The sequence below is a fragment of the Acinonyx jubatus genome, chromosome A1 (assembly GCF_027475565.1).
Source record: "Acinonyx jubatus isolate Ajub_Pintada_27869175 chromosome A1, VMU_Ajub_asm_v1.0, whole genome shotgun sequence".
NCBI classification, from domain to species: domain Eukaryota; kingdom Metazoa; phylum Chordata; class Mammalia; order Carnivora; family Felidae; genus Acinonyx; species Acinonyx jubatus.
This window is the reverse complement of record NC_069380.1, coordinates 5,623,293-5,637,276: the sequence shown is the minus strand read 5'-3', so window position 1 is coordinate 5,637,276 and position 13,984 is coordinate 5,623,293. Positions and strand designations below refer to the sequence as shown.

Sequence of the window (13,984 nt, the reverse complement as noted above, 5' to 3'; positions counted from 1 at the left end):
CCAGACCCCGTGAAAACCCCCAGCGTTACCTGGGGACAGGCCACATCTCACGTGGCCACTGAGGAAATGCGCTTTAAATCTGCCTGTGACTATATTCTTCGAGAATCCCCAAAACGGCTACAACTGAGCATGCCACGCTCGCATGGAAAACTGAGGCGAGGAAAAGCAAGGCGGGAGGGAAAAGTAGGAAGCAGGGCTGTGAGAACTGGCACCCCCCACGCTCTTGGCCGGCGCTGGCCCACCTCTTCCCATTACTGTCCCGAAGCATCGCTTTCCCCATCACTCGGGCCTTCGTTTCCAGCTCCTGCACCTCCTCCAGCAACGTTTTCTTGCAGGTATGCTTGGCCCTGTGTCGGAAGGAAAAGACAAAAAGCGCATGACATAGGAACTTTATACAGCGTTGAAGCCTGGCTGCTCCCTTTTGGGGCCACATCTGGATGCCCTCGGATGCCGAGGCTGCAGCTCCGGACATCATGGAACAGTCACAGTCCCGGTGCGTGGCCAGGGCTCCACTTTCATACACTGGGAAGCACCCCAAGTCCCCCAGAACACACTTGGACCGCGAGCCTCAGAAGTTAGCCCACATCCGCCAAGGAACGCTGCCTGCTGCTGAAAGCCTGAGAATCTGGCTGAGGACCCAGCCTTTCAGACCAAGGACCGGGGTCCATGGATATTCACGGGTCCATCTCCAAAGTGTTTCACTGCAGAACCTAAGAACCCAGAAGATGCTTTAAATCCTTACCCTAGTGGATGTACGCGGATCCCTTAGCCCTGGCCCCTACTGGGATCACAGACCCCGGGTGAGTAGTTTGTTCTCTTTTTAGCGTCAAAAGAGCCACTGTCACAGCAGGAATGGGATTTATGTACGTATGTATGTATGTTTATTTAATTTTGAGAGATAGAGTGTGAGCGGCAGGTGTCAGGGGGTAGAGGGTGGGGTGGGGGGGCAGAGAGAGGCACACACAGTATCCAAAGCAGGCTCCAGACTCTGAGCCCGACGTGGGGTTCGAACTCATGGACCGTGAGATCATGACTGTGAGCTGAAGTCGGATGCTTAACCGACTGAGCCACCCAGGCGCCCCGGGAATGGGGTTTCTAATGCTGGAGTTCATGCTCTTCAAGCCAAACCCTGGACCTGAAATTTAGGGTCGGTACAAATATCCAGGCACAGCTTTTCCACTGTTCTCTTGCAGAGACTTACCCTCGGGGCCCATCTATGTGGGTCTCCATGGCGTAAAGCAACTGATGTAGCAACGGAAATAAGCTGGCCTCTGCACCACAGTTTAAACCTCAGCCTGGTCAGGTCACCCCCCTCGAACTGCAGGAAAAACCACCTGCCCTCTTTTTCTGATTAAACTAAGAATACCTTACAACATTCAAACAAGCAGCTGATCTCAGGATCTTCCTGAAATTGAGACTAAACACAGAGCTACTGGTTGGAAACGATACCGCTGACGGAAAAGGCCATTTGACTAGACACAGGTATGAAACGGGGGGGGGGGGGCGGGGGGGCAGGGGGGACAACTACAAAGAAAAAGGGCTCATTGCTTAGCAATATAGGCAGGTTTCTGTATTACAAAAAGCTTTGCATTAGTTTCAGTGTAAACAGATGTGGAGACCCTGCTAAGTGCCAGGACTCAGAGACAGAACAAGAACAGAAACGGAGCATCTCTGCAAGGAAGCGAAAACAGCGTAACGGGAACATTCTGAAGACGCAAGCTGTGGCAGTGAAATCGCATTCCTCCTCCCACCCTCCACCTTCAAGGGAAGAAGTCTGTTAAGATAACGCCCAGTCATCCCCTAACACTCCAAGTTAATCTATAATGGAGTATTAGTCCTAAGACACTGTGTATGTGCCTGTCATTCCTTTTCCCCAAAGTAAACAAGAGAACTTAGCCACACAGGTTTTAACACATAATACCTTAATTACATCAAGCCGAGTCCCGGGACTCAGGAGTGATAACATACTGCAGTTCAAAGCAGAGACTGTGGAATTTTAATTTAAACAAGAAATGAGAAAACGTTTAGCGTTTTGCTGGAGACAGTAAAAAAAGAATGTTGAAATTTGCACTGTTCATTATTATTGAATATGCTGGGCCCCCAACTTGAACTTTTATCTCATGGGCCCACGGGGCTAGGATGATAGGGAGACAACTGAGGGGCAAGCCCCGCTCCGCTAGGATTCACCCCAGATATACAGGTCCCCAAATACACAGAGAACACATCTGCGGGTCCTGGGGGATGAACATGTGCTCTGTTTCAGGATGGTCCTCAATCCACCCCTCCCCTCCTTCCTCCCTCCTTCTCCCAACACAGAGCAATCAGGGCTCATCAACCTCTGTAACAGCCCTCGGAGTTATCTTCTGGGCTGGGGGACAAGGGTGCCCCCAAGAAGTAGGCTAGGAACAGGGAGGCTGGGCCAGCGGGCTGGAAATCTACACCTTAGGCCAAGGGAAAACGAATCTGACCCACTACATTGAAACTGCCAGTTTTGGCTCATTCACAAAATCATTTCAGGGTGAAATGATCTGAGTATCCTAATGCCCCCAGACACTGTGCATGTTTTTAATGGATGAAACTCACTGGTGTCCAAGAATTACTCAGCAAGTTTTCAGTATTTCCACGAGCCTAGCTCATGGGACTTGACCACTATTTGAGAACACCGTATGGCAATGCTTGGGGATGATTCCGTGAGTCTTTCTGCGTGTGGCACTGGGGTAGAAGTGACGTTAGCAACGCAAAACTGCTTTTTCAAGGGCCTTAACCTCATTAATAAATTCTTCGTTAGATGAATGGCTCTCCTCCCCCTGTCAAAGTTCACATGTGAAAAGCTGGCCTTGAAGCATCAGCCACTGGCCTGCAAGTTCGGTCTCACCAGGCACCGGGGTGTGGCTTGTTCTGAGTCACAGCTGTGACACAGTGAGTGAGCCCCACTGTCCCCCAACGGCTGGCCCGCTGTGATCTGGGGCTGCTCCATCCAACCCCGCACCAAAAGACCAGATGATCCCACGGGGGGTAGCGTGGGTTGCTTAGCCACTGTCAGAGTGTGAGAGTCAGCTGGGAGCGTCCAGATACAGCTAAGGGTATCTCCATGTATTCGGGGGTTTTTAACACAAATAGATCGACGTAGCATCTTGACCTTTTCATCTTTCTGTTTCTGAAACTTTGTTCCTTGACTCCCTCCTCTGCACGGAAAAGCAGCAAGTCAAGGAGATGTTCGATTCCACTAAATGTGGATGAAAATGTAAATACAATTTGGTTCACAAAAACTTAGTTTAGTTGGGTTTTTTTTTTAAATCAAGATTCATTTGTATACAGAAATTTCTTATTACTTTTTATTTCCCTTTAACTGCCTATCTGGGATTATAATAAGGAAATGAAGTCATTCTGGAATTGCTGAACGTATTGTGTGCTGACTGGTAAAGTATAAGAGATACAGTTAGATAAAAGGAGACGGGTTCCTGTGCCCAGTGGCCTTGAGCTTTATATTATTTCTACAAAGCAACTAACGAATTTCTCCTAAATGAGAATGAGTACATGGCAGCTTACCTAAGAATGTGGTCATGGGTAAACATTTTGGAAGTGTGTAAGCTAAAGTGTATTAAAATAGTTCTGGGCAATTTAAACTTCATGCTTCTAATAAAAATACTCATTAGCCAGGTATCACATATAATCAGTCAATTATTTTAGTAAAAGATGTGTTAGTTCGGTCCCTTATGAGAAGTATGGTTAATAGGATAACAGAGTAGGTACTTTATGGCATCCAAATCTGACTTAAGATAGTCTAATGGATCTTCGACCAGAAAGCTGACAGACTTCATGGAAAAAATGACTGAATTACCTCATGCTGGTTTTCTTTCTTTCTTTCTTTCTTTTTTTTTTTTTTTTCCTGACTCTGAAACAGTCAAGGTCCTGAAATGGGAGAGGGGGACTGGGCAGGCTAAGGGGGGAAATGGAGAAAGAACAGCTCACTTCCCTAAACACTCATAGAAATACATGCAAAAAGGTGGGCCTGCCTCCTGCTGGGATTTAAAAGCTCTTTCAAAAGAGAGTCAACCTCTAACATTCAAGACAAAACAAAAAGTCCAGTAAGATTGGGCCAAGGCAAGATGAGAGAGTCATCCCGTGAGAGACTCTGACATGGCCCCACAGGCTCTTCCTGTGAAGCCCAAGGACGGCCACAGCACATCGTGTCTCAATAAACAGTTGACACCCGGAACCCAGGGAAGGGAGGTTGTGGACAAGCAGGGTTCGTGTTGTTTGTTCAGTGTGCAGGAAGGAAAACCGGAACACGTCCCGGGAGTTAAAGCTCAGAAAGAGAAATCACAGTGCGACTCATACTCGGCTTTCCCTTCCCAGAGAAGCCTCTGAATTTACGGGACTCGACAACATCGACGTCAGGCCGGGAGTATCAACCTGGGCCCCGTGATCACAGGGAGGATTCCCAAGTAAACTTGTGAAATTCTCGTTTTTTGAGGACAGAGGTGACTGTACTTTAGACGTGAAATGTGTACTACAAATTGAGCATATTCTTTGGGCAAATGCTGCAGGTGAGAGCCAAGGTACGCACCCTCCCTGGTTTCTCCAAACAGAAAGGGACAAAAGTACATTTCTGTAAGTGTCCCTGCACTTTGGTAGCGGCCCTTCCGGCTCAGCCCAAAGCTGAGGCGCCGTCTGCTCCTGGGAAGGGCTGTTTTCTGGGCCCCTACCGGGCAGGAGGTAGCAGGTGGGACAATGCCTGGGGTCTGTCTGCCTCTGTTGGCCCCCCACCAGCATCCTCACCACAGAGCACGGTCCTGCTCCTACCCGGCTGGCAAGCTTCTTGGAAATGAAGTGACTTTTGCTCTTTCCATCCGGTGGAGCTGGAGGCAGGGTCCTTTGATTTATTCTTGCTAAAATGTAAATGGCACTAATTTTACAGTGCCAGGGGAAACCAAAAACAAGTCCTGCTTGAAGGAATAATTTGTTTCCCTGGTGACTGGTAACTTTTACTCAGAATGGATTGGAAAAGACGAGGAGGTAGAGAACACTGTCATCGGCCAACACTCTTCGAAATGGTAGAAAGATACTTTTGCTAAAGTCTCACTTGGCAAATACAGTCTCAATAACATTTTTTTTCATGGCATTAATCTAGATAGTTGAATTAAAATAGGCTGAGATTAATTTATAATTGCATCACTATTCTCAATCAGTATAAATTGTAAAGTGATCTAATGTAACCAACGTCATGTTGTATTTACCTAAAACTAACCCAACTGTCATGTGAAATTGAAGAAATTTAGCAAGGTAAAATGGTATGCCACAATTGGGCTTTGTGCTATAAGAACAAATAATAGAACATTTTCTCTCAGTGCATTTATTAGATTAAGAAAACATCTTTCCTGGCTATAATTTCATTTCCAAAGATTCTAGTTCAGTTATTTACAAAACACGGGTTTAGTAGATAAAATGAAAGTAGGGGTAAATCAAGCCATTTAATAAATTAGAATTATTTAGTTTTTTCCAACAGTTGCAAAACTTAGTGACGAGGAAAAAAAAAACCCACCCAAAATATGTGCTATACAATTCTCTCTCTTCCTCTCTCTCTCTCTCTCTCTCTCCACGTTAGGCATCATCGGGTGTCAAGATAATGCCAAAATGAAGACTTCTTCAAAAGACATCCTTAACTGTCAGGCAAGAACAATTCTCATTGAGTGCGGGAGGAAGGGGGAGATAAAAATGAAATCTGATGTCTTTTCCTGGAAGGTTTGGATTAAAGTCTCAATTCTCTACCTCAGGGCCCCAAAATAATTATGCTTTGCCTAAAGTAAAACCAATCCAGGAGGCTCAATTTTCAGGGAAGTCGGCAACTGTTTGTAGGAGGAATCAGGCCTGCCCCAAACAAAACTCAGTGTTCCCTCATTTGGAGTATTCCGTCTCTTTCTCATGGATAAAATTAAAATTTACATTCTCTTGGAACGTAGTTGCTTCACTTACCTTGTACACAAGACATTTCAGAAGCAACATTATTTTGAAACGTAAGCGAAAGTTGAGCATGAATTGTTTCCTGTCTGACCCACATTATAATTTCATCTCTGTGATTAATGTTCACATAGATCTGTACACGGGCACTCTAAATAAATTATATTTGAAGGATTCCTACTGTGAGTTACTGGGAAAATGAAGACTCCTTCCTTCCAAGTATTTTCTAATTTGAAATGACCTCCACATACAGTTTTTGGCCATGCAGGAGACCTGATTCTTGAGAAGTCCCACAGCATGAAGGACCCTACTGCAGGGTTCACGAAAGGTGATTGCAAGGGCAGCTGAGCAAGACTTAGGGCGGCCACTTCACTTTTCACTTACGCTCTCCACGCCACATCTTCGATCAAACACGCCGTGGGAACCAGAAATAATCCCAACCAGAAGTGTGCAGAGCTCAGGACCATGGTTGCCTGCAAGACACAGAAGTGACACGTGCGTTAGGTTTGTTCTTTCAAAAACCCTACGTGATTTAATCAATGGAAAACATCCCATAACACACACACACACACACACACACACACACACACACACACACAAAACAGACATTCAATCACAGCGAAAATGTGCCTCTCTGTTGATCTCCATCAGCTCTGGTCTCCTTTCATTTTTACAAGCGTTGTTGTCTCCCTCTTTAAAAAGTGCTTTTTTAAGCCTCTTTCTGATCAGAACGCTGTCCCCAAATCCCTCCTATATGGAAATGTTGGAGCCAGCTTCCTATCAAATCAACTTTTCTCTAGGAGGCTCATTACATCCACTTCCCTTATACATCAGCCCATGTTCCTTTGCTGCTCATTCATTCATAGAACCAGTACCTTGGTACAAGGTATAGTGATTCTGAACACCCAGAAGAGGAAAATGAATGGTTATAGTCCTTGCCTCCAAGGAACTTAAAATCATTAAGTACACACACACACACACACACACACACACGTGGTATAATCTATAGATTTTCCCTGATTTTCAATAGGGTCATATGCTGATAAACCCATCATAAATTGAAAATATCATAAGTCAAAAATGCAGTTAATACACCTAACTTACTGAACACCATAGCCAGTTGGGCAAAATCATCAAAACCCTATTTTATTTTTTTAAGTTTATTTTTGTTTTGAGAGATATATAGAAGCACGCTGGGGAGGGGCAGAGAGGGAGAGGGAGACAGAATTCTAGGCAGGCTCCATGCTGTCTGTGCAGAGCCCGATGTGGGGCTAGAACTCACAAATCATAAGATCATGATCTGAGCCTAAATCAAGACTTGGGAGCCCAAGCAACTGAGCCACCCAGGTGCCCCAACCCTATTTTATAATAAACTATTAATGTGGAAAACTGTATGGAGGTTCCTCAAAAAATTACAAATAGAAATAACCATAGGGTCCCCAAATTCCACTACTGGGTATTTAGCCAAAGAAAACAAAAACACTAATTCGAAAGATATATGTGCCCTTCTGTTTACTGTAGCATTATTTACAATCCATAGTCAAGATATGGAAGCAACGTAAGTGTCCATCCACAGATGAATGGATCCAGAAGATGTGGGGGGGGGGGGTGTGTACGGACACACAACGGAATATTACTCACTCACACACACGGAATATTACTCAACCATGAACACGAATGAGCTCTTGCTATGTGGGACCACATGGATGGACGTACCAGAGGGCATAATGCTGAGTGAAAGGAGCCAGACAGAGAAGGACAAAAGCCATATTTTCCCTTCTACGTGGAGTCTAAAAAACAAACTTATTAACAAACAAAAACGCAGAAAAAGACCCATAAGTACAGAGAACAAATTGGTGGTTGCCGGAGGGGAGGGGGAATGCAGGGAGGGAGGGCAAAAGAGACGAAGGGGGTGACAGACAGAGGCTTCCATCACGGGGACGAAAGGCACAGCCTAGGGAAGACGGTCAGTGGGACGGGAAGCGTTGTCTGGTGACACGCGGCAGTCACACTACAAACAGATTTGTTGCATCACTACGCTGCGCACGGGAAGCTAACATAACATGGTGTGCCAACTATGCTTTGATAAAAAAAAGGAACAAAAAACGAGACTAAAAATACAATCACGTGCTGGCTATCTCCTGCGACGTACTGAATACCGTGCTAAAAGTGACAGGTAGTTGTCTGGGTGGCGAATGGTTGTGAGCGTGTCGGCTATTCACCCTCGGGGCTGTGCCGGCTGCCTGGGGAGTGGCCACTGCTCGGCGTCACGAGAGATAATCGTACCACATGCCGCTGGCCTAGGAAAAGATCCAGATTCAAAGCTCCAAGTACGGCTTCTACTGAATGCGTCTCGCTCTCACGCCATCATCAAATTGGAAAATCCTACACGGAACCATCCTAAGTCAGGGACCGTCCGTACACGACACAGCGGAATATGACATGTATTGTGATCACATTCTAGGGGGTTTCAGAAGGCTGGTCAGGCTCCTTAAAGAACACAGAACGTGAGATGTGTCTAGAAAGATAAGCAGGGTTTCGGCAGCTAGGGAAGGGTAGAGGGAGAGCAGTTCCAAGGGGAACGATGAGTGACAGGGACAGGCAGCGAGGACAGCAGCCTTTGATGAGCTTTTCTTGTTCCTGGCATGCTGCGGCACAGACAGTTTGGGGCAGAGGGTTTTAAGGAATAGAGCTGTGGGTCCAAGTTAAAGGTCAGGGGAGGAGGTGAAAAGAGAATGTAGGGCAAAAGCCGGGGAGGGGGTGCGGACAAGTTTGCTCTAAGCAAATGTGGGGGCCGGGGAGTAGGGAGTCCTTAGGTTGGGGTTTCTGGTGAGCCGGGCTGGGAGCTTGGAGCTGGCTGGCAACCGGCAAGTTGGCCTGGAAGGGTGGGCCACTTCGAAAAGGGACAGGGGTGACGGAACCCTTCACGTTCGTTCCTTTGCTTTTCTGGAGTCCTCACCATTTGGTTCCGCGGGAAGAGAGAGGTTTTGCCACAACTCATTACCAAGTGGCCGGAGGCTTTCCGAGGGCGGGTGGGCAGTGGGGTCGAGGCACACGTAAGCTGGGGGACACTTGCAGGGACGCAGCAGGGCTGAGAATCAGGGGGTGCTCAGGGCAGCTCTCTTCAAGTGCAGAGGGCGGGGTTTGGCCCCCACGTGGCATGCTAGTTTCAACGCACTCTCTGGTTTCCGTCCTCTGTTCTGGTGGGCCCGCCACACCCACCGCGACCCTTGTCCCGAGCAGCCACGGCAAAGCCCACGCCTAACCGCTCGGGTCCTGCCTCCGAACTCTGTCGCGTGGCTCTCCGAGGGACTCGGAGCTTCTGACGATGAGTCTGAGACGCAGTGAGGTCTGGGGTAAAGCCGAACTCCACCCAGGGCCTGGAGGACTTGGTTTGATTTTTCTAAAAAAAGTGCCTGTTTTCTGACTTAAAACTATGGGAGCGCGTTGTGCCCCATCAATCACGTCTCTTCCACTTCATCCTCAGGAAATAAGTAATAAAGTGTCCGAAGAAGCAAGTGCAAGAATATTCACACCGTGCTGTGCTACCAAAGACAGGAAGAAAGAAACGTCCAAGAACAGGACTTAATTATATTGTGGTACCTACAGACAATGGGCTCGTGGGTGGCAATTAAGAGTGATAGAGAATTAGATTCGTTGGCACAGAGGAATGTTACAAGGCTAATGCAAACTCCGGTTCTGACACCTCTTCCAACGGACCCACCATGGCAATGGGAGTGTGGGAAAAGCAGCACAACTGGGCCAAATCTTGAAATTGAACTTGAGATGCTATGTCCTGATGCAGTCTACTACAAGTTCCCGTGTCTTTGAATGTGAAGCCTTCAGCACGTGTCTATATACGTCAATATACACTCCGATTGTTGTAGGTCCTGTTTTAGGATTTGCTCGCCTTTCACAAATGCATTTTGGGACTTCAAAAGGGGTGGAGTGGTCCCGGCCTTGCTGGGCTCAAGACTACCACCCCCTTTCATACGTGCTGCTGACGTGTTCGTGAATAATGCATCTGGGATACAGGAGGACGGTGACTGTTGTTTGCATATCTCTCTGGCTATCTCTACTTCCTGTTTTTTTCTACCGAAAATATGTATTACTCACATGAAAGAAAAGATGTAACCCGACCCCTCCCTCCACCTCCCAAGCGAACCACGGGAAGGAGCCCATCAACAACCCTCTTGCCTCTATGGCTGGGTGAGTCCCCAGCCGCAGGGCTGAGTTGGCACCTTGGGTATTGCTCTCTGCTGTACCCGCCTGGGGTGGTACTTGCCCATGGAAGGTGGGACTGTTTTGAGCTATACTTACTGGGGGTAGGTCCTGGGTCATCTGCTAGGTGTATTTACCAAAGGGTACGGTCATTTAAAAATAATACCTGACAGCAATGATTTAAACTAGATTACGAAACTCAGTAAGAATTTTACTTGCTGAGCCAAGTAAGGAACGTGAACTTTGAGCTGCCCTACTGGAAATATGAAGCCCCCACCCAAATTAACAAAAGTTATTATAGAGATTTGCAAATATTGTTGTTGCTGTTGCTGGTGTTTAAAACTTGGAGCCGGGAAGATTTCGTGTATATAACTTAAAAGTGTGGTTCCAGAAAGGCTTCTACAGATTTTCACGGAATGACTGAGGTCCAACGTCCTGAAAGCTTCCCTAAGGCCACAGCTTTAGTTATTTAAACTTAATTACATTTTCTTGTTCTCTTAAGCATGACAAAAAAAAATGTTTATTGAGCTGGGCTGGGTGACAAATGGCACTTAATTACTCTTTCCCCTCCCTTCTCCTAAGTACTATTGAGTGAGGTTTTAAAAATATCCTTTTGATGTGCTAACAGTCTGTTGGGAAGAACGGACCCCCTCTTCCCAGTTAGCACATCTTTACTAGCACAGACATGAGCCACTCAGGTGCCAAATGCACAGGAACCCACTGCAGTAAACTGAGGCTCAGGTGGGTAGAATGAGTTGATACATTAGGGCGCAAAAAGGTGAGAGCCCAGACAGGACTGGAGGTTTGTCTGACTGTAATGAGCCGCCCAGCACAGCACTGAGTTAGATTAGAAATATGAACCAGGGGCACCCACAATAGGAGTGATCAGGGATTAGTGCATTTGCTTGCTACAGTGTGCTACTAATCTCACACACACACCCGCAAACTCAGGTCCAGCCATCCAGGAACGTGGTGATAGACCAGGAGTTTGTTGTTGTTTTTTTTAAGTTTTATTTATTTGAGAGAGCGCACATGTGTGCGCAAACATGAGCAGGGGAGGGGCGGATAGAGAGGGAGAGAGAGAATCCCAAGCAGGCTCCATGCTGTCATTGCAGAGCCTTATGCAGGGATGGATTTCACCACCATCAGATCATGACCCTAGATGATATCCAGAGTTGAACGCTCAACCGACAGAGGCACCCAAGAGACCAATAGACGAGAAGTTTCAAAAGGGAAGCAGAAGTAACCAGAGCCAGGTAAGGTACTTCGTGCTCCCAGTGCGGGGTGCATGGGAACCAAGGCGCTGACAGCGGAAGCCAACCGCTCACCGGCCCAGAGAAGGAACTAGGACTTCTTTGTGCATTTCTATGTGCAGGACTTCCCATGTGACCCCTCACAGTTCCCGTTGCACAGAAGGAAATTTAATTCTGCAACTTCCCCCCAGGATCTGCTGCCACATCCAAAGCCGTTGGTTGTCCCCAAGCCCCACTGCCTCCCCTAAACGTGAGCAATGAGGGGCTTCCTCCTCTTGCACCCGCCTGTCCCGGGGCAGGAGAGAACGAACATCCCCCAGCACAGACTTGGCAATAACACTCAAGCCCCAAGTCTGACTCCCATTTAACACCAGAAACACAGGGCACCAAATTCAAACTGTAAGTCAAAGAAAATCTGGAGGACTTGCAGTGTCACAAAAACAGAACCAAAGAACTGCGCCCCCCAATCCCTGCGCCCCCCCCCCCCCCCCCCCCCCCCACCGACCAGGCACAGTAACAAAATTAAGCCAAACCTCTAAGGACCATCAGCCTGGTAGGGACACTTGTACTTGTGGTTTCTACTCCTTAAGTTTTGTTTACCCCTCACCTTTCCTAACTTTGTGTTTTCATTCAAAGGCCAAGGGAGCCCTAGTTTTGTCGGTGAGCTCTGGTTTTCCAAAAACCTTGTTTGCCACGGATGCGCACGAGGGAAGTTAAATCCACTTTTCTCTCTGCGAGAGTCGTTTTGGGAAGGGTGGCGATGTACGTTCTCGCACTATTTGCTCTGGGTGACTGTGCGACGGTCGACGCGTTTGTTTAGGAGCTGTGCACCCCCCACACGCCGAGGCTGAGAGGCAGGTGCGTGGCACAGATCCATCCTCCCCAGGGAACTCTGGGGCAGGCGGAACGACAGACAGGTGCAGGAAAGACTATCCCGTGTGTGGCTCGATAAAGGACTGAGCTGAGACCACATCCACTTGCTGCGGGAAGGAGGGCGCAATTTCAGGCTGAAATCGAGTTCCCTTCCCATAGTCACGTGTGCCCACAGCTCTCCTCCACAGAATACCTACGGCATTAACATTGGTGCCAATGTTACGCTTAGATTTACTGAAAAGTAACATCTCAGTTGTCTCCCACAGAACGTCCTCAGACGACTCTCCTCCCACGCACTCGGAATGCAAATGAAGTTTTGGAAAAACAACTGAGCGATGCCAGAAGCGCCTACGTACCTGTGCTAACTCAGAAACCACCCCACATGCCTGATCTGGACACTTAAGTGCCGGCCCAGTGGCACGTCCAGATCTACCTGCACAAAAGGGGACTTGAAGCCATAACCCCGGCACAAGAAGCTGCTACCTCAGCCTTGCTGTGATCCCTGAAGATGGGCGAGAAGAAGCAACCACGTAAAAATATCATTCCTACAAACGTGGGGTCATTAAGAACCAAGAATGTAACAAACGCTCTCTTTTTGACAGTGGGCTTTATTAATTTTTTTTCTTTGTCACTAAAGCATAAGGTAGCTCTATCAATGACACTATTATTTTGAAACCCTCAAAAGTTAGTGGTGGATGATTAATGTGGGGCATCTGGGTGGCTCAGTCGGTCGAGCGTTCGACTTCGGCTCAGGTATGATCTCACCGTTTGTGAATTCAGGCCCCGCGTCGGGCTCTGTGCTGACGGCTCAGAGCCTGGAGCCTGCTTCGGATTCTGTGTCTCCCCCTCTCTCTGACCCTCTCCCGTTCACACTGAGTCTCTCTCTTTCTCAAAAATAAATATTAAAAAAAACAAAACAAAACTGTATTCCCCCTCCAGGAGGATAAAGGAATGCTTTCTGGGGAAGGTGGGGGGGGGGGGTATTAGAATTTAAATACAGTCAAATGCACAAATCTTAAGTTTTTAGTTCAAAGAGTTCTGACAATTGTGTACATCTGTATAACTACACCTGCCTGATCCCTCCCCTGCCCTGATTTGTCACTAACAGCTAAGTTTTGCCTGTTTTAGGACTTCACGTAAGCGGGAAGACATTCTTTCACCCAACATGATGCCTTTGAGATTCATGCGTGTTCCTGTGGGTATCTATAACCTATTCTTTTTAAAATGTTTGGGCGGTATTCTGTTGTGTGAATATATCACAATTTGCTTAACCAGTCTCCTGTGAATGGACCTTGGGGTTCTTTCTAGTTTGGGCCTCTTATCAATAATAAGGCTGCTGTACGCATTTGTACAGAGTCGTTTTTGTGTACATATGTTTCTGTTTCTTTGGGGTCAACGCCTGAGAGGGGGGTTGCTCTGTCATGCGCAGGTATACCGCAGAGATGTTGGGGGTTCAGTTCCAGACCGCGACAATAGAGCAAATATTGCAATGAAACAAGTCAAATGAGTTTTTTTGTTTCCCACTGCATATAAAAGTTATGTCTATGCTGTATTATAGTCTGTTAATTGGGCAATGGAATTAGGTCTTAAGAAACAATGCACATACCTTAATTTAAAAATACTGTACTGCTGAGAAAAGCTAACCATCATCTGAGCTTTCAGCAAATCGTAATCCT

At 47.1% G+C, this 13,984-nt stretch overlaps 1 protein-coding gene across 3 annotated transcripts in view; it reads right to left on the bottom strand.

The window, feature by feature from the left end:
• Positions 1 to 13,984, bottom strand: part of LOC106988928 (phospholipid-transporting ATPase IB) — a 624,663-nt gene that overhangs the window by 81,099 nt on the left and 529,580 nt on the right. For all 3 annotated transcript variants that reach the window (XM_027064563.2, XM_027064562.2, XM_027064561.2), the window contains exons 34-35: positions 6,346 to 6,434; positions 243 to 347 (exon numbers count right to left, since the gene is read on the bottom strand). In XM_027064563.2, coding sequence (XP_026920364.1) covers positions 243 to 347; positions 6,346 to 6,434 — 194 coding nt within the window. The remainder of the gene's footprint in view (positions 1 to 242; positions 348 to 6,345; positions 6,435 to 13,984) is intronic.